We start from the raw sequence: 20,137 nt of genomic DNA, 5'->3' as shown, positions 1-20,137 counted from the left end.
ATCTAAGAAGTAACAGGACAATAGGAATAAAATCTGGTGGGGGTTTCAGGAAATTCATGAAATGTAAGGCCTGTAGAAATGGAGAGAATATAACTGTCTTAAGGAAAGAGGGGGAAATCAGCCATAGGATTAAAAAACAATATACCTGCAGAAGTGATAATGTGGTGTACATCTTGAAATGTAGCTGGCCAAAAATCTAGTACCACATTACAGGTACGCAAAAGGATTCTACAACATTTAAGGGCCATTAAAAATGAGGATGTCACGTATTTAGTAGCAAGACACTATAAAGAAGAACATGGAGGAGATGGGAAGGATTTAAAATACAGTGTCATGGATGGAATAGAGGCTGATATAAGAAGTGGCAACAGAGAAAATAAATTGAGAATTCTGGAGTCAAGATACATTTTGGCCTTAGGTAGTACAGAACCAAATGGTTTAAAATGCGGTGAGGAAATTTATGTACATCTGTAATAAGGTACACAGAACATGAAGTAACAGGTGGATAAAAAAGTAGATTGTTATAGAAAAAAAAACAGGATTACGGAGGTAAATATCCCAATTGGAAGGGATTGGCGTTTTAGAGCATTCCCGACTATACAACTGTAACAAAGTGCAATATGGAGATGGAAACATGTTCTTGGGGATATATGAAGGATTTTAACAGTTTTTTATTTTGTGCATGCCGCAAAATTTTTTAGAAGGGGAAGGAGTATTGAGCTAGCTAGAACTAAGAGAACAGACCTCTAAGGACATATGTTAGGGTATTTTACCCATAATGGAGGAAGATTGTGCCCTATAAAAGAAAACATACATATGAATGTATGAATTTATTATTGGAAACTATGATTGTCACGAAAATTGCAATAATAGGGTCAACAATCAGTGAATGAATATAGTAGTCAAAATATAGGGATCTTGTGGAAAAAATTGTGCAATATAATACAAATGCAATATTCATAGAATTACATACATTATTGTAGATGGATGAATATTTTTAACGAACACGGGATTAACAGAGTGTGCAAAGTATTTCTTTTATGTCTATGATGGCGTGGGCAGACACAGAAGAAATGGAAAAGGTATTTATGCAAGTAAAAATGATGGAACAAACAGGTTGGCAAAGGCATGACTGTCAACATCAGGGCAGTGCGCGCTGTACGGGCGACTAGAATGCAAAAATCCAGCACTCTCAAGATAACATAATTTATGCATTGTGCTGTTATGCTGTTGTTTAAACTTTTGCATTGCAGAGTTTAATCCTGAAGACTTATGTTCAAGGTGCATATAAATACTGTTCATTTGCAATTTACTGCTGCAGGCTTTCAGAGTGTGTCAGCGTGCGGTCCCCTTTCCAGGGCATTCTGGAAGCTTTCCCTGCAGCATGCCTGGGTGTGGTTTGTGGGCTGGGCCAAGTCTCGATATAAAGGAGCCAGCCCAGCTCCACGTGCTCACTATTCAGAGGTCCCGCTGCAGGGTAGCAGCAACTTCCTGAGCTCCTGTTCCGGAGGCCTACTTTGATCTTCCAGGCCTCGCCCTTTCACTTTTGCTGGGTGATTCTTGATCAGGGCGGTAAGACGGAGGTCGGGCTGGGCCACCGATCCCGTTCTCGAAGGATTTCGAGTTCTTGGGTCTAATTAGCATGATAAATCTATTTTGCTCTTGTGCGTGTGAAAGTGCGCTTGATGTTTAATGACATTTACATGCTGGCATTTGAATCGGCTAGATGCGCAATTCTTTCTTCGTATACAAATCTTGATATTCATTGTGCGCAACCATTTTATGGCATTTACAAGGTTGCATTCGAATCGGCAAGACGTGCAATTAATTTCCTGTGCTTAATTCCTGTTATTCATTGTACGCTACCATTTCTTGACATTCACATGGTGGCTTTCGAATCGGCAAGACGTGCGATTCATTTCCCCTGCTTAATTCATGATATTCAGTGTGCGCTACCATTTCTTGGCATTCACATGGTGGCCTACGAATCGTCAAGACTCGCGATTCATTCCTTGTGTTAAATTCATGATATTCAATGTGTGCTACCATTTCTTGGTATTCATTTGGTGGCCTTCGAATCGGCAAGACGCACGATTCATCTCTTGCGTTTAATTCATGATATTCATTGTGTGTTACCATTTCATGGCATTTACTTGGTGACCTTCGAATCGGCAAGACCTGCGATTCATTTCTCGTGCCTAACTCATGTTATTCATTGTGCACAATCATTTCATGGCATGTATAAACCTTTGTGGAAATCTGCAATGTGCGCAATTCATGTTCCTGCATTTTAAGAAAACTAAAGTGTAGGAATTCTAGATGTTATATTGTATGTGCATAATAAGTCCATCTAGTACAATTCGTATAATGTTATAGAAACCTTTCAGATTATTTCCTGGTCCTCATGCAAAGACTATTCTTGAATTTGAAAGTGTAATGCTAGAAAGTTCTGATGTTTCTAATCCATGTGTAACATTTCATTGAGTGGTTCATTAGAAAATGTTACTAATCTTTCTTGACTCACTCACAGGTATCCAGACATCTTGAGGCCTAGTTATTTAAGTTCATGCTTAAGTTATCCATGTTTCCAATCTAATAATGCTTAGAGTCATAGCCTAGTAATGATTAATATGGTACAATCTTGATATTGTGTTTTAACCTTTTGCTTCCTACAGGTCTCCTTCCCAGCTGTTCCCTACCTAATCCCCTCTTCCCCACTTGGACTCTCTTAGACTCTGTGACATTCTAATCAGAGTATTGGAGCTGTCTTGTGGTGGACTTGTTGGGAACGTGCACAGACCCCGAGGATCTGGTGACTCTGACAGAATAGTGAGCCCACGAATTAATAATCCTCTTGGTTTGTGTATGTTCTCAGCATGGCCACACTGTACAAACTAGTTAAGGCTATCACGCAGCTCCAGGCAGATGTGGTGTCATCAAAAGATTTAGCAGCTAGTCTAGCTGAGAGAGTGAGTCAGTTACAGGATAAGGTAGAGAAGAAGGAACAAAGTCCTACAGGTATGTCTTGGCCAGGTCCTTCCTCTCAGACCTCTGGAGGTAATCCCACAAACATTTCCCTCAATGTTCCTTCGGCCATTCCTTTAGCTCCTCCAGAACGTTTCTCAGGCGATCCCTTGAAAGCGCAATCTTTCCTGGTTCAAGTGGAATTACATTTCACCTGCCGACCACATACTTTCCCTGATGCCTAGTCCAAAGTAGCTTTCTTGTTATCATATCTGACTGGAGATGCAGCTACTTGGGCTATACCTCTTGTGCGTAAAGACAGTCCCCTTCTTTACAACTGGAGAAACTTTGTTCGTGGATTTGAGTGTATTTGATCGTAGAACTGTAACATTGTCGGCAGATCGGGAATTATTAGACTTACGACAAGGTAATCAAGATTTAGTATCATATTTAGCCAACTTTAACGAGCTGGTAGCCGAGACATCCTGGCCTGAAGAAAAGCAAGTGGTCTTGTTCTACAAGGGACTCAAAGAGGAGCTAAAATATATTATAGCTCAAATAGATCCGCAGCCTACAGACTGTCAAGACCTGATAAACCTCGTTTTGAGACTGGATCATCGTTTAACAGAACGAAGGGGAACACGCAAAAAGACTGAAAAATATTCCTGGCGTGTGCACGATAATAGAGACTCAAGAACTCAGAAAGAAAGGACGCCAGAACTGATGGAAATTGGAACAATCAGGAGACCATTGACCAAAGACGAAAAGGACCTACGTAGAAAGAATGGGCAATGTCTTTATTGTGGGCGCAAGGGTCATTTTGTCAAAGAATGTCCAATCAAACCAAAGAGCAAACGAGGTCCTGTCCAGAAAGTTGCAGCCAATGCACAAGTCGAAGCAGAAAACTAAAACACCCAAGATGTAAAGCAGGGTTGCTCTTGGGTGTCACCGTGGACCCTTCACAATCTAGACATCTCAAGCTGGGCATAAAAGTTCAAGTAAAGAAAAAGACCTATTTCAAGAAGGCCCTAGTAGATTCAGGGGCTACCGGGAACTTTGTTGACGCCCAATTGGTTCGTGCATGGGGGGATCCCATGTATTGAGCAAAAGACCCCAGAAACCATCCAGGCAGTAGATGGAAAACTCTTGACTCGAGGTCCGGTAACTCTTCAGACTGTTCCCTTGTCGGTAATCTGTGAGGATAAGAACCAAGGAAAGAAACAAAGAGACACTCATCCTTGACGTGATCCGTACTCCCCAGTATGGAATTATCCTTGGCTTGCCCTGGTTAACTCATCACAATCCTGAGATTAATTGGGCAGAACGAAAGGTTGTGTTCTCATCAGCGCTATGTAAAGAACAATGCCTCCAAAAGTCTCAAGTACAAAAAGTTTGCAACTCTTACATAGCCACTGCCGCGGAGAAAGAAGTTAGATTGCCCAAGCAGTATTCATCCAATGAAGATGTACTCGATGAGAAAGAAGCAGAAAACTTACCTCCTCATAGATCTTATGACTGTCAAATTGATCTAGTTCTAGGTGCGATACTCCCCAACTGTCGTGTATACGCCCTGTCAGAACATGAAAATCAACATTTACGAAAGTATCTAGATCAATTCTTGGAGAATGGTTTCATTCGCCCTTCTAAGTATCCTGCAGCTTCTCCTTTGTTTTTTGTTCTGAAGGCAAATGGAGAACTTCGAACTTGTATCGACTATAGGGGATTGAACAAAGTCACCATCAAGAATAAATATCCTTTGCCCCTAATTCCGGTGTTGCTGGAACAAGTAAAGAAAGCAAAAATCTACACGAAGCTTGAACTTCAAGGTGCTTATCATTTGGTCAGAATGAGAGAGGGCGACGAATGGAAAACAGCCTTCAAGACAAGATATGGCCTCTTTGAATACACCGTCATGCCTTTTGGTCTGTGTAATGCTCCAGCAGCATTTAAATTGTTCTTGAATGACGTTCTTAGAGAGTACCTCGACATATTTGCCATAGTCTACATCGATGACATTTTGATCTACTCAGACAATGAAAATGAACATGTACAACATGTCAAGAAAATTCTTGCAGCCCTTCGAAAGCACCATTTATATTGCAAACTAACCAAGTGTGAGCTTCATGTTACCACAGTTGAATTTTTAGGGGTTATCCTTACCCCTCAAGGTATGGTGATGGCAGAAAAAGAAAGTAAAGGCCGTATCTGATTGACCCACCCCAAAGACTGTTCGTGATGTACCATGTTTCCTGGGGTTTGCACATTTTTACCAGAAGTTCATAAATCATTTCCCCCAGACAGTGGCTCCAATCACCAAGCCATTAAGAAAGAAAGAAAAATGTGTATGGTCCCCAGAAGCTGACCAAGCCTTTTCAACTTTGAAGGAAGCTTTCTCCACTGCCCCATTCTTGACTCATCTTGATGCAGTCTGTCCCTTCATAGTGGAAGATGATGCTTCAGATGTGGCAATAGGTGCAGTCTTTCCACAACGAAACAAAGACACTGGCCAACTTCATCCCGTAGCTTACATGTCTCGGAAATTGAATGAAGCCGAACAGAACTATGTCATTGCTGAAAAAGAGCTTCTGGCGATTCGGGATGCATTTAAAGAATGGAGACATAATTTGCTGGGTGCCAAATACACTGTCACAGTATATACTGATTATCGCAATCACCAGTTCATGAGTTCAGACAGACTTTTGACTCCTCGGCAATTACGCTGGATGCTGTTTTTTGCTGAATTCGATTTTGTGGTAACTTTCCGTCCTGGTAAAGACAATCGCAAAGCGGACGCCTTGTCCTGCCAAGAGTCTACCACGTTGCCTGCAGTTCAAACCTCCAGAGCTATCACTGCTCCAGACAAAGTCCTAAGTATCATAAAAACTGAAGATTTCTTTGAAGACATCCGTAATTCTTTCACTGATGAGAAATGGCAGACATGGGCCCAAGCAGATCCCAAAAGGTCAATCAAGCAAGGATTACCTTTTCATGACGCTCGTTTGTTCATGCCCACTACCAAACTTCGCAAGATAGTATTTCATTGGTTACATGTTATACCTAAGGCAGGTCATCCAGGTACTCCTAAAACTCTTGAATTAATCCAACGCTATTCTTGGTGGCCTACCCTGACAAAAGATGTTAAAACAATGGTGAACAACTGCGAAGTCTGTGCCTGCATTAAAACAAGTCATTCAAAACCGAAAGGGTTGTTGCATCCACTCCCAACTCCAAGTCGTCCTTGGGAGCACATTTCTTTAGACTTTATTACAGGTCTACCAGTGGTTCAACAACATTCAGTAATCCTGGTGGTAGTAGATAGTCTCACGAAATATGGACATTTCATTGCCTGTAAGAAATTGCCCACCTCCAGTGAACTGGCAACTATTTTACTGAATAGAGTGGTTCGTTATCATGGACTGCCGAAAGTGATCCTCTCCTATCAAGGGTCGCAATTTGCCTCCAATTTCTGAAAGACATGGTGCAAAACACTTCAAGTGACATCCACACTATCTACTAGCCACCATCCTCAAACAGATGGTCAAACGGAGAGACTAAATCAGACCTTGAAGCAATACTTGCGTGCTTACGCAGAAAAGGAACTTCATTCTTGGACTTCAATGCTCTGGTTAGCTGAGTTAGCTTACAATAACTCATTCCACACTTCTACTGGCGTTACACCCTTTTTTGGCTTGTTTGGTTATCATCCTGACACCTTGCCAATCACGATCCCTCAAGAACGTTCTTACACCAGCTGTGTCAGAAACCATTCAACATCTTCATCAAACCCAGAAATTGATTCCACAGCATTTAGAAAAGGCCAAACAAAAATACAAAAAGCATTATGACAAGAAACATTGTGAGGGACTGCAGTATCAACCAGGTGATAAAGTATGACTTTCTACAAAACATATAGACTTCAAGAAGAAGCACATGCTCAACCCTAAATTCATAGGTCCTTACACTGTTCTTCAGCAAATCAATCCTGTGACCTATAAACTGCAATTGCCAAGATCATTACGGATTCATCCAGTGTTCCACACTTCCCTCTTGAAAAAGGCAGTCCAGAAGGTCCGCCCTCATCCAGCTCCAGTTCTAGTACAAGGGGAAGTAGAGTACGAAGTCAAGAAGGTGTTGGATTCCAAACTGAGAAGGCGTAATCTATGGTACTTAATCTCATGGAAAGGTTATGGCTCTGAAAGTAACTCATGGATTTCCGCATCTGATATTCATGCTCCAGTACTTGTGAGGCGTTTTCATCGCCTCAATCCAGACAAACCAGGCCCTCGAGCGCGTCTGGGAGAGGGGAGTACTGTCAACATCAGGGAAGTGCGCGCTCTATGGGTGACTAGAATGCAAAAATCCAGCACTCTCAAGATAACATAATTTATGCATTGTGCTGATATGCTGTTGTTTAACCTTTTGCATTGCAGAGTTTAATCCTGAAGATTTATGTTCAAGGTGCATATAAATACTGTTCATTTGCAATGTACTGCTGCAGGCTTTCAGAGTGTGTCAGGGTGTGGTCCCATTTCCAGGGCCTTCTAGAAGCTTTCCCTGCAGCATGCCTGGGTGTGGTTTGTGGGCAGGGCCAAGACTCTATATAAGGGAGCCAGCCCAGCTCCACGTGCTCACTATTCAGAGGTCCCGGTGCAGGGTAGCAGCAACTTCCTGAGCTCCTGTTCCGGAGGCCTACTTTGATCTTCCAGGCCTCGCCCTTTCACTTTTGCTGGGTGATTCTTGATGAGGGCGGTAAGACGGAGGTCGGGCTGGGCCCCCGATCCCGTTCTCGAAGGATTTCGAGTTCTTGGGCCTAATTAGCATGATAAATCTATTTTGCTCTTGTGCGTGTTGAAGTGCGCTTGATGTTTAATGACATTTACATGCTGGCATTTGAATCGGCTAGACGCGTGATTCATTTCCTGTGCTTAATTCATGTTATTCATTGTACGCTACCATTTCATGGCATTCATATGGTGGTATTCGAATCGGCAAGGCGCGCAATTCATTTCCCCTGCTTAATTTATGATATTCAGTGTGCGCAACCATTTCTTGGCATTCACATGGTGGCCTACGAATCGGCAAGACGCGCCATTCATTCCTTGTGTTAAATTCATGATATTCAATGTGTGCTACCATTTCTTGGTATTTACTTAGTGGCCTTCGAATCAGCAAGACGTGCGATTCATCTCTTGCGTTTAATTCATGATATTCATTGTGTGTTACCACTTCATGGCATTTACTTGGTGACCTTTTAATCGGCAAGACGCGCAATTCATTTCTCGTGCCTAACTCATGTTATTCATTGTGCACAATTATTTCATGGCATTTATAAACCTTTGTGGAAATCTGCAATGTGCACAATTCATGTTCCTGCATTTTGAGAAAACTAAAATGTTAGAATTCTAGATGATATATTGTATGTGTGTAATAAGTCCATCTAGTACAATTCATATAATGTTATAGAAACCTTTCAGATTATTTCCTGGTCCTCATGCAAAGACTATTCTTGAATTTGAAAGTGTAATGCTAGAAGGTTCTGATATTTCTAATCCATGTGTAACATTTGATGGAGTGGTTCATTAGAAAATGGTACTAATCTTTCTTGATTCCCTCACAGGTATCCAGACATCTTGAGGCCTACTTATTTAAGTTCATGCTTAAGTTATCCATGTTTCCAATCTGACAATTCTTAGAGTCAAAGCCTAGTAATTATTAATATGGTACAATCTTGATATTGTGTGTTTTAACCTTTTGCTTCCTACAGGTCTCCTTCCCAACTGTGCCCTACCTAATCCCCTTTTCCCCACTTGGACTCTCTTAGACTCTGTGACATTCTAATCAGAGTATTGGAGCTGTCTTGTGGTGAACTTGTTAGGAACGTGCATAGACCCCGAGGATCTGGCGACTCTGACAATGACTGCCGAAATGCGTTCTGGTGTTTTCATGTGTAATTCAATAAAAATGAATTCACTCATACTGAGTGCTGAAGAATCCTTTGGAGAGAAGGAAGAAGTAGCAGATATGGAGGCGCGCGTGGCACAGCACCCCCCAGGCACCGTTGATGTTCAGGAAGCAGACCAGCAATGCCGTAATGGAGAGGAAGTATATTATATTTATATATATATATATATATATTTTTTTTTTCTACCGCCGCTTGCCGGTAGGTAGTTAAAGTTAGGATCTAGTTTCCATAGGAAAAGCGTTTTCTGTTTTGCTAATAACTAAGATGCCATCTGGCGAATCTTCACAAAATTGTCAAATCTAGTTTGCCACACACTTTGGCTGCTTGAAAGTTTTGGGGTGATCCGTCAAGCAGTGGCTGAGAAAAAGGGGGTACCCCAAAATGCGTTTTCCCCATAAAGACTTTAGACATGACTACAGCCCGAACCGCTGAATGGAATTACACCAAATTTGTCAGAAACCTAGATCTTGGTGCACGGATTGTGCTTCTTTGTTATTTGATGTAAATCCGTTCAGTAGTTTTTGAGATATTAAAGGAAAAAGATAGATAGATATCTGGATAGTTGGTGTTCAGAAACACTCTAATTGGCCAATTTATGGGAGACTAGTCAATGAAGAAAAAAAAAATGAACATTAGAACCTGATAAAAACAGAAATGTCTTGAAATAAAAGGGCATCACCCAGTGTTCAGGGATCAAATCTTGTCTTGCACATCCAATCCTCCTCAAACTCCTTTTCTTTTTAGAGATAACATTTTGTGTTCGGACAGTAGTGAACTGATCTATTTGAGGGAATCCTCACTCTTGGAATATGTCTTGCAAGACTTCACTGCCAAGAACACATTAATGGTTTTGTATAAAGTATCCATCAAGAAGATCTGCTTGATAGTTTTGAAGGCTTCTGAAATGTACAGCCTGAACTGATACATTTTTTGCCAGGAGCCTGTGCTAAATGGCTTGGGGTTCCGGTGATACTACTATTGATCTGTTGCCTCCCTGTCTGCTGAGGTATTGCATTGTGATGGTGTTGTCTGTCTGGAGCAGCACTCTGTTCACTATAAAGGGAGGGATGGGCGGTCTTCAGACCCAAATGGACTGCCTTCAATTGTAGAACACAGATGTAATTGAGTTGTTTTTCTGACCACAACCCTGCCCCTTCAGATCCTGCAACCAAAGGCCATCAGAGATGCATCTGTGATAAGCGACTGTGATGCAGGTCTTGAAGAAAAAGGTAACCCATCTGTGTTTAACGTCATTCTTAGATAGTTGATTATCTGTTCAGGGTTCACATTGATTTCTGTTGGGTGATGCAAATGCTCAAGTGATGAAGAAGCACACTAGTGGCACTGAAGTCCTGACAAGTCTTCTCTCCTCTGTGAGCCTTTATGAACCAGTTTTCAAGGGAGGTGCAGACGTCAATCCTTTATCCGCAGAGACGAGCCACTACTACAAACATGCACTTCCGGAAGGTCTGAAGTGCAGATTTTAGAACTAATGGAAGAAATGTTTATGGATAATGGAAATCCCAACTGAAAACCTGAGGAATTTCCTCTGCTTCATCATCAGTGGAATGTGGGACTAAGTATCTTATAAGTTGCACTCCACACATCTAGTCTCCCTTAATGAGTGAAGGATGTATCTGATGCACAGCCAACATCACAAACTGCTGCCTCTTCATTAACGTACTGGCTCATCTCAGTTCCAGAATCGGTCTGAATTCTTGCTTAGGGCCAAAAAAAACTCAATTTTTTTTTTTTTTTAGGTATAGGGCTTGCTGTTGACGTTAAGGCTGGTAGGACCACTGAAGGAAATGAACCATTTGCATCTGGAGGTATAGGCAGGCCTTGCATCTATACTGAGATTTTAAGAATTTTTCTTCTCCTCCTCCTCAAAGCCTACTTCTTCCATGTTTCAGCCTCATTACCTGTCCTTTGCTTCTCACAGTCAGTATGAGAATCAAAGATAACCAATCCTACGAGCAGTAGATCATAATTTTTTTAATAGTAACTAAGGCTTTAAAGATATCAACTGAATCATCAAGCACAATGTAAGTGAGAAGCCTTTGCAAAATTTAGTGAGCAACAGGTTTATAGAACTGATCAACCAACTGATCACCTGATTGGACAGTAATAGTGACCCTTGTACGACTTCCATGAAATGTGGTCTCTTGGGAGCACCTCTGAAAAGAGCTGAGGGTTTTCCACATTGTTCTGATAGGTGTCTTGAACACTGATGCTGCAGATCCACAAACATTATGGCCTGCTGCATCAATAGGTTTGCCATCCCTGCCAGGAGGCACCAAGATCTCTGGAGCTTATGCATGTTTCTTCCTGGTGGTTGACACTATGGTGGAGTCTGGTTTAGTTTCTTGGCATAAGTATATTGGATCCTGATCAGAATGCATGTACTTCAATAGTCTCAGGTTCACCATTTCCACTGCAGCAGGGGAGAGAAATTTGCCTGCTGCAAAATCCGCAAAGGGAGGGACCAAAAGCAAAAAAGGGCATTTGAGCATCTTGAAGTGGCAACATCTCCATACTGACAGATTGAGGACTGAGAGGATGCATCCTGTATATTGAGCTGTGTTGCTCCCCTAAAAAGTGCATCATGGAAGGTGATGTCATCCATAGGATTTATCCTTGTCTGTGAGCAGGTGGGCGATGTGAAAGTGTGAGATGTGTAAACAAGTCAGATGAATAGTGTCTACAAGACGAGGTAGATGGAGACAACCTTCTGTTATGCCTTCTAGGAGAAGTTGTGTAAGAAAAGGAGGGTTGATTCGGGGGTCCAGGCAGGTATGATAGATGTGCTGAAATCTAGAGCCATCTTTCTAAAGGGTGTCAAATAATTTCCCCTGGATGTTACTGATGGTCTCTGAAGAAGATCCAAGGGAAAAAACAGTACCAGGAGAGGATCTTCTGGAGGAATTATTGTTGTAGGGAAGACCGATAGTAAAACAAAAAAGGAAAGGTGTCTAGGAGGAAAGCTGGAAAAACAAGATGCCTCAACATCCATCTTCAACAGCCAGTACATAGACATCAATGTTCTAGAGATGCCTTGGCACTGAATGCGTCAAAGCTGTGTGTTGTGATGTCAAGTGGGAAGACCGCGATCCCTTCAAACTCACACATGAGTGGTCTAACACTGGTTGTCTTGAAACCATGGAGGGCTTCAGTGGATGGCATACTCTTGGCATTAATGCTCGACATGCAGCTGATCACACCAGTGCCAAACCATGCTTTGAGATGAGTGATGCTGATTGGTGATCTCAGAAGAGCCGGGAGAATCCAGAGTGATGATGGTGGAGGCTCCTCTTCTTCCTGCTGGGTCTCCCTCTTCTGAAGTCCTTTTGCAGAGAACACGCAAACTCAACAGAAAGGGCATCTTCTCTGGCCAGCTTTCAATGGTTCTTCCTCTCTTCCTTCACCTTGAAATCTTCTAGGTTTTCTTTCAGATGAACATCCCCATAGTCCTTTACCACTCTTTTTGTCAATTTCTGATAAAATTTGCATTCTTGGACATATTTCGACAAGGATAATCAGACCAAACACAGCCTTTTTGCTCATACAAGAGGGACACCTTCAATAAAAGAGAAGTTAACCCTTTCAAAAGCAACAACAATTGAATGTAAAAGCTTCAAATGCTTTAAAGACATCAAATAAAGACTGTTCAAGTTCAGCCCGAATAGAAAACATGAGAAAAGGGTCAAACCCAGAGCTTAATTTGTAAAAACAGTAAGTGACAGGACTCTCGTCAGGAGGTCACCACAGCATGAGCCACACATTGCCACTGTCGGCACTGCCAGTGACGTTATTCATACAACTGATTATCACACTGTGACAATTCTGACTGTTTGAGGCCCCAAAGCTATAAGAATGGCTTAGATGGCAGGTATTAGTTGTTTTTATTGTATATTGAATGAATAAACAACTGCTGTTCTGCTCATTTTTAAATTTCACAAAAAGCACCACTATGCAGCAGCTGCCATAAGTGCCAGTGTTGCCAATTAAGTGCCGGTGCAGAGTACAGAAACCACCGGCTCAAATTAAGCACTGGTGAAACTCCTCGGAAGTGTTCAAAGATCCATTCACCACGAGCCACAAAACAAGATTTGATGCAAACTGCTAGCACAGTGTATGCTGAGAGATGGAACCTGCTGGCTCTTTAAAGCAGCAGTGCCCTTTGAACATAAAAGCCCCTTTTCCTTCATTTTTCTCTGTCATGTATGGGGTTGCAAGGTTATATCTAACACTCCTACACAGTCTTTGGCTAGATGCAGTACATCTGCGCTCCTACACAAGAGATGAATGAAAGAGTTAAAAAATGATGAGTGATGGTGCTGTTTCATCAAGGAGCGAGTGCAGCTTTCCTTAGAGGCGTAAGCTACTGCCTAGATTACAATTCAGCATTCAGTTTTATTATGAGCAGTGGAGCCACCTCAGAATGATCAGAGTGGCACCTTATAGCTTTCACCCTTCCCCTGTTCACGTTTCTCCAACTTTCATGGGGTCACCTGGGGCTATTGTGGTGGTGAGGGGTAGTGTCAGAAGGGGAGCGGTATGTATGTGAAAGTGGTTATGACGAAAGCAAAGCTAGTCCTTTCATCATGCTAGTTCACACATTAGGGTGGGGTTGCAGAACTTCCAGATGGATTGGGCTGGGACTAAGTAACAGGGCCCTTCCCAATAAAATAAATTTCGAGTAGGAGCTGTATTTGCTTTGCTATTGTCCCAGTTCCGAAAGAGAAGTTCACGAGTAGTTGGAGTGATACTAGCATGGAGCAGCACCCATAGCAAACACTAAGGGCCAGATCCAGATCCTGGCGGAGGTGAATACTCCATCACAAATGTGACGGATCTCCTGTCCGCCGTATTACAATACCATTATGTAATATGGGGATTGTAATATGGCGGTCGGGATACCCTTCACATTTGTGACAGATATTCAGTCAAGATCTAAATCAGGCCCTAAGTCACAAATCTATAGAGTTTGTGTAGATGTCCCACAGTTAACAAGTGAAGGTTAAGGAAATCATATGAAGGATGTCCACATTAACATACCTTCTGTGAGCTCTTGCTGTGCTCTTGAAACACCCATTTGCTCCTGTCTGTTTTCTCGTCTGAGGCAATAATCCCGGAGTGGTTTAGTGTTACTTAAACACTGAAGCACTGCATTCATGAAACACTGTAAAATAAACAAAACACATATTAATAGGAAGGTGTGCCAAAAGTCAGTGGCATCTGTCAATAGAAAATACATATAGATGGAATCACGGTATTGCTCTCCTTCTGTACACCGAAACACATACATTTAACCCTAACAGTCATGCTGCTCCTGTGCAGTTTATTATTTTTTCAGTAAAGTCCAATTAAACTAGTATTTTAAAGCTATCTGGCAATCAGAAAAGCAAATCTGCACAAATCTCATGGATTGCAAAGTTTCTTCTATTCCTTCACTTATAAAAGACAAAGTAGCCCTGCCTGTGGGCAATATGTCCATTTCCCTACAATTTTAAATTTGAGAATCTTGCATAGTCAGCAGCACTCTTTTGGTGTGATTGACAAGTAATGTGAGATAGACACTCCAAGATAATTCTGCTATGTGTAGTTTAAAATTCTCATTTGTTAAAATTCACAAAGAATTGCAACTGTCACATCTTCTGAAGAGTATCCACTTGAGCAAACATTTGTAAAACATAAAAAATATATAACATGCATATTTTGGAACGAGGAAATACTAAATAATGCATTTACTTCTCAAACATGCTTCCTCAAGTGTTTTAAAATGACTGGCATTCCTAAAATGTTGCATCTATCTGGAATAATTTCCTTGTTGAAAAAATTTGTGAAATCTTATTTCCTGTATTATCAAAGATCCATTGTATTTCTTTTACAAAGGGGATGGTTGTCCCCTCTTTCTTCCTCTGCCCACCCTGTCTTAATTGGGGGCCTAAACTCCTGCTCCTTTTACCTCTTTCTACATCTTCAAGTTCGGAAGTAGATTTTTTTGCCATTCTACCTAAATTATGATTTTTACATCCCAGTTTAAAGCCGACTGTCTTTACCCTTCCTGTATCCTAGCATCTCTTCTCTGCCTAAACCCTTAACAAAGCACCTAGTTTCCTTGCACCCATTTCAGACGTTTCTATCATATTTCCTCAGGTTAAGGATGAGGGTTGCCTCATTTCGAACTAGAGTTTCGCCAATCTGGGTTATCACCAGGTGTTCTCCATTTTCTGTTAACAAACTGAGGAAGAGTATACAAATAATTTGTGAATACCTATAAACTAGCAAGGATATGGCGGCTACCCTTACCTTTGCAGGTACCCCCCTCTAATGCTCTAAACATGCCCGCCTAAGATTTACTCATATGTAAAATTACACAATACTAACTAATGTAATTTTAGAAATGAGCAAATTATTTCTCAGTCCTAATTCAGGTTTCAAGAATACCACATTGTAATATGCACTTGTTGACATTTACTTATTGGTGATCTACCTTACTCCTAGCTTTATTGTTTCTTGACACAGTCACATTAATGAGGTGGGATTCTCCTTTGAGACAGGAAATTGTAGATTGAAACACTTTGCTCTCGAAATCTACGAGGAGCTGCATTTACTTGTCAGCAGTTATGTCTCACAAAACCATCTGTAGACCTTCAAATGGTTGTTGCTGAGGGTTGCTCACCAGCCATCAGCCACTGAACTGAAAGAGCAGGCATGAATACCAGAGAATAAAGAGACAGATTAACAAGTGGTAACTGCGGAGGAGGACCAACATTCCCACTGAGGAAGACCAAACAGGAAGTGCTGTATTACCTGATGAGCAAACAAATAACACCATTTGTTGCCAGCAAGTGCAAGTTGTGCTTTATGACTGAGGTAAACCAGCCACACAAGAAATAAGACTATTGTCTGTGCTCTCCGTAGGAGAAAGAGCATAAAGGACAAGGGACAGTAACAGAAATATGAAGAGACAGGCACTAGGATCCCTATAGCCAAGACAATGGAAGCTGGCACGACTGACAAAAGCAGATAATAGGGTAAATTAAGGTAGTGGCTAGTGAACCTACAGGCCAATATGAAGGACTCAAGAAGGCTGGATTGCTACACTATCTAAAAAGACTGAACAAATACTGCTGCTCACAGGCCTTCATTGCCAGCTACATGAAGGCAGGAACTCCCCTTGATCCCTTAGGTTGCTGCAATACCCCGATCCTGCAAATATAGGGACCTTGGATGGCCTCCTATTCATGCATTTATTTACCATGAATATAGCTAGGGGAGAACAGACCACTGGCTGTCACTGGTTAAAGGACAATGGCACAGAACGGCAGGCTTCAAATGGCTCGGAACATGAATCACAGCTTAAAGGCCTCAGGAGCTGGTGTTCCACCACATGGTCACGAACACCACGAACAAATCGAGAGGTGCCCTGGTCCACAGCAAAAAAAGCTCATAGGGTACCACATTGCCTAGAACATAAAGGATGGTATCATAGTAAATCAGACAGTTGCAACTGAAACAATCACACTGTTGAAATACAAGGAACAGATTAATGCCTTATCCGAATCAGAAAAGAAACCATACATCTACACAGTAATGTTTTGTGAAAGTGTGTGGTGTGGACAAAGTAACTGCTTAGCTACTGGAATACTCCCTTTGAAGGCCATGGAAGCTCCCTTTTTGATAGTTGAGTGAGTCTTTTGAGTGACTGATAAGGTTCTCTTTGTTTTAGCATAGCAGTTTTTAGGTTGTGCCTGCATGCACGCTTGAGCGCAAAATCTTTTGGCTTACAAATATTAGAAAAATGTTATAATAATGTTTGTTTTTAATTTAATAAAACCAACATTATTATAACATTTCTCTAATATGTGTAAGCCAGTTATATAGAAAAAAAGACAAAGGCAAAACCTATTGGCTTTGCCAATGCTTGTTTATACTGTTGACTATCTACCTGGCAATACCCGATTTACAAACAGCTTTACCTTTGTCAGATTTTGAAAAAGGAACAAATAGACGCTGACTTTTTCTAAATGGTTTTGTTCTATCCATATACTACATGAAAGCTTGTTTGACATCTAGTGTGTGAAGAGCCCTTTCTCCAACCAAGTCTGGTTGAGAACAAAACCGAGGGAGGTCGTTTGATTGGATGAGGTAGAATTGCAAGACAACCTTCGGAAGCAATTTTGAATTGGCGTGGAGGATAACCTTGTCTCTGTGCACCTGAAAGAAAGGTCCTTCTAAGTATCAATGGGTAAGAATAATGTTATAAGTTAAGGTGTTAAGGAAGGAAATTAAGGATGTCCCTTAGGATTTTTACTGGCTTATCATGGTGATAATATACGCTGAGCATATTATTTAAATGTGTATGAAATTAGACAGAAAAGGATAATGCATAAAAGAAATCATGTCTATTGATGCTGACATATATGTATATAACATAAATATACATTGCGTTGTTATTCATGCTTTTTTGTCCTAATATGTGGTATATATAAAAGAATTACAGCAAGAACAACATTGTATGCCCAACCATAATGTGTTTAGATATCATTTTTTCCAACTGTCTTCATGGAGATATATACTTTATGTTTTCTCATAGTTTTAATCACTTTATTGGTCCTGAAGAAGGTGGAATAAAGGTCAAGAGTCCACAGAAAACCTGCATGGACACAATAACCTTTTATAGCACTTTGGTTGTATACAGTTGTTTTGTATGGTATTTTTGGACTACACGTTTCGGACAATGTATCTAGTCCAATAGATGATGAATTAGATCAACAAATGTCAGTAGTATTTTATGTATATTTTATTAAATATTTATGAAATTCGAAATATTGTGGATTTAACATAATTAGTTACTGTTGATATCAAAGTTAAATTTGTTGTTCTTAGGTTGATAATTAAACATTCACATAGCAAAAGATTTAATTTTAACATCAAGTCCAAGGGAAAGATATTTGTATTGAGAACTCTTGATGAGCCAGACGCCTAGATAGGGGAAGACGTGAATGCCCTGCCTTTGCAGGTGAGCGGCTACTACTGCAAGACATTTTGTGAATACTCTGGGAGGTGTAGTGACTCCAAAGCAAAGTACTTTGCACTGAATGTGTTTGCCATCAACCACAGACCTGCGGTAACGCCGATGCGCTGGGTGTATAAATATTAGACACTACATATCTTTCCGGTCAAGTGTGGTCATAAAGTCACCTTTCTGTGGAAGAAGAATGACATCTTGGAGGGTGACCATATGGAAATGTTTTAAGCAAATGTATTTGTTTAGAGGTCTTAGGTCGAGAATGGGCCTGAGAGAGCCATCCTTTTTGGGTTTTGGAAATCTAAGGAGTACTTCCTGTTGTTGTGGTGGTGGTACTACCTCTAGGGCGCCTTTGAGAAGGAGTGACCGTACCTCTTCCGTACGCAGTTTTGTGTGCTCTGTTGAGAGTCTGTATTTGTAGGGTGGTATTGTGCTAGGTGTGGTAGTTAACTCCGGGCAATAACCTTTCTCTACACTATCCAGTATCCACTGTTCGGAAGAGATGTTCCGCCAAATGGATAGAAATTGTTGTAAAAGACTCCTGAGTGGTGTTTTGTGATCAGGAGGCATGAGTGGTAAATCAGGGTTAGGAGTAACTTTTGAGAAGGGACCTTTCCCTTTCCCTCTTTAATTATTCCCCCTAGAGGTGTCTTTGGAATAACCTCTACCTGAGGGTGTCTGGTTTTGCGGGTGATTTTATGTTGTGGAGGTTTCAGGGGAAGCCTGTTTGGAGCCGCCACAGAAGGATGTGCGGCAAAAGGAACCATTATAAGTGGGTGTTTGTAGTGCAATCATCGCCTTTACGATCTCAGTGTCCTTTTTCATTTTCTCCAATATTTGATCTACCAGAGGCCCAAAAGATATTCTCCATCAAATGGGAGAGCTAACAAGTCCTACTGAACCTCAGGCTTAAAGTCTGATATGCCTAGCCATGCGTGGCATCTGAGAAGGGTTGAGATGATGACCTGGGTAGCCATGTTGCACCGTCAAGGCCACATATTATATCAGCATTTGAAATTTATTTCAGCTCAGGCACTAACTTATGACCTTGTGTTATACCTGGCAGCTCTTGGCGTTGTTTGCCCTGTATATTTTGCTTCCGACTTCCTATTTTTGACCCTGTGCTGAATTTTGTTTTTGCTGGTTTTAGGACTCTGGGCACTCTTCCCTGTCTAAACTGTACTGGTGATTGGTTTACCCATGATTGGCATATGTGACTTACTAATAAGCCCCTAGTATAGTGCACCAGATGTGCCCAGGGCCTGTACATCAAATAAAAATAGTAGGCCTGCAGCACTGATTGTGCCCACATGAGTAGCCCTGAAAACATGTCTCAGGCCTGCCACTGCAGTGTCCGTGTGTGCAGTTTTAAACTAGCACCCACTTGCCAGGCCCAAACCTTCCCTTTTATTACCTGTAAGTTACCCCTAAGGTAGGCCCAAGGCAGCCTTATGGGAAGGGTGCAATGTATTGAACAGGTAGAACATGTACTGGTGTGTTTTACATATTCTGATAATGAAATACTGCTAATTTCGTTTTACACTATTGCAAGACCTATCTCTCCCATAGGGTAACACAGGGATTGCCTTGAAATATCGTTTAAGTGTAATTTCCCATTGGGAGCAGATAGAGATGTGAAGTTTTTTTTTTTTTTTTTTACTAACAATTAAAAAAAATCTTTTAATGAAGTTGGTTTTTATATTGTAAGTTTGAAAATGCCACTTTTAGAAAGTGGGCATTTTTTTGCTTAACCATGCTGTGCCTCTGCCTGTCTGCTAAATACAAGCCTGGGTCAGGATGACACTTGGGCTGCTTGTGATTTAACTCTAGACAGTCATACAAAGGGGGCTCAAGTGTGCCCTGCCTATCCTGATCGCCCATCACTAGGCTGAAGCTAGAGTGGTGGGAGGAGCTGACACTTGCACCTGAATAGGGTTGTGGCTGTCCTCACACAAAGCAGCCTTCGACCCTCTGGAGTGTGTCTGGGGCCAGGGCTGGGACCTGTACACTACAAAGACTTCTCTTTGAAGTTTGCCTATTTCAAGGACAGAAATGGGTATAAGTACTGGACCTCTGACACCACATAATTGTCCACAGTTAGAACACTTCTTGACTGAGGACATTCTGCCAGGAAGAAGAGCTGGATGCTGTAGGAGGAACTGCCACTCTGCATG

The 20,137-nt window shown here is 41.4% G+C and overlaps 1 protein-coding gene across 5 annotated transcripts in view; it reads right to left on the bottom strand.

The window, feature by feature from the left end:
• The window catches only part of USP21 (ubiquitin specific peptidase 21), a 409,008-nt gene that overhangs the window by 198,675 nt on the left and 190,196 nt on the right, over window positions 1-20,137 (bottom strand). For all 5 annotated transcript variants that reach the window (XM_069217823.1, XM_069217824.1, XM_069217825.1 and 2 more), the window contains one exon: window positions 13,985-14,108. In XM_069217823.1, the coding sequence (XP_069073924.1) occupies window positions 13,985-14,108 (124 nt within the window). The remainder of the gene's footprint in view (window positions 1-13,984; window positions 14,109-20,137) is intronic.

This window comes from Pleurodeles waltl, chromosome 12, assembly GCF_031143425.1.
Source record: "Pleurodeles waltl isolate 20211129_DDA chromosome 12, aPleWal1.hap1.20221129, whole genome shotgun sequence".
In the NCBI taxonomy this organism is placed as follows: Eukaryota; Metazoa; Chordata; class Amphibia; order Caudata; family Salamandridae; genus Pleurodeles; species Pleurodeles waltl.
The sequence above is the reverse complement of the archived record's forward strand: the minus strand, read 5'-3'. Positions and strand labels throughout refer to the sequence as shown.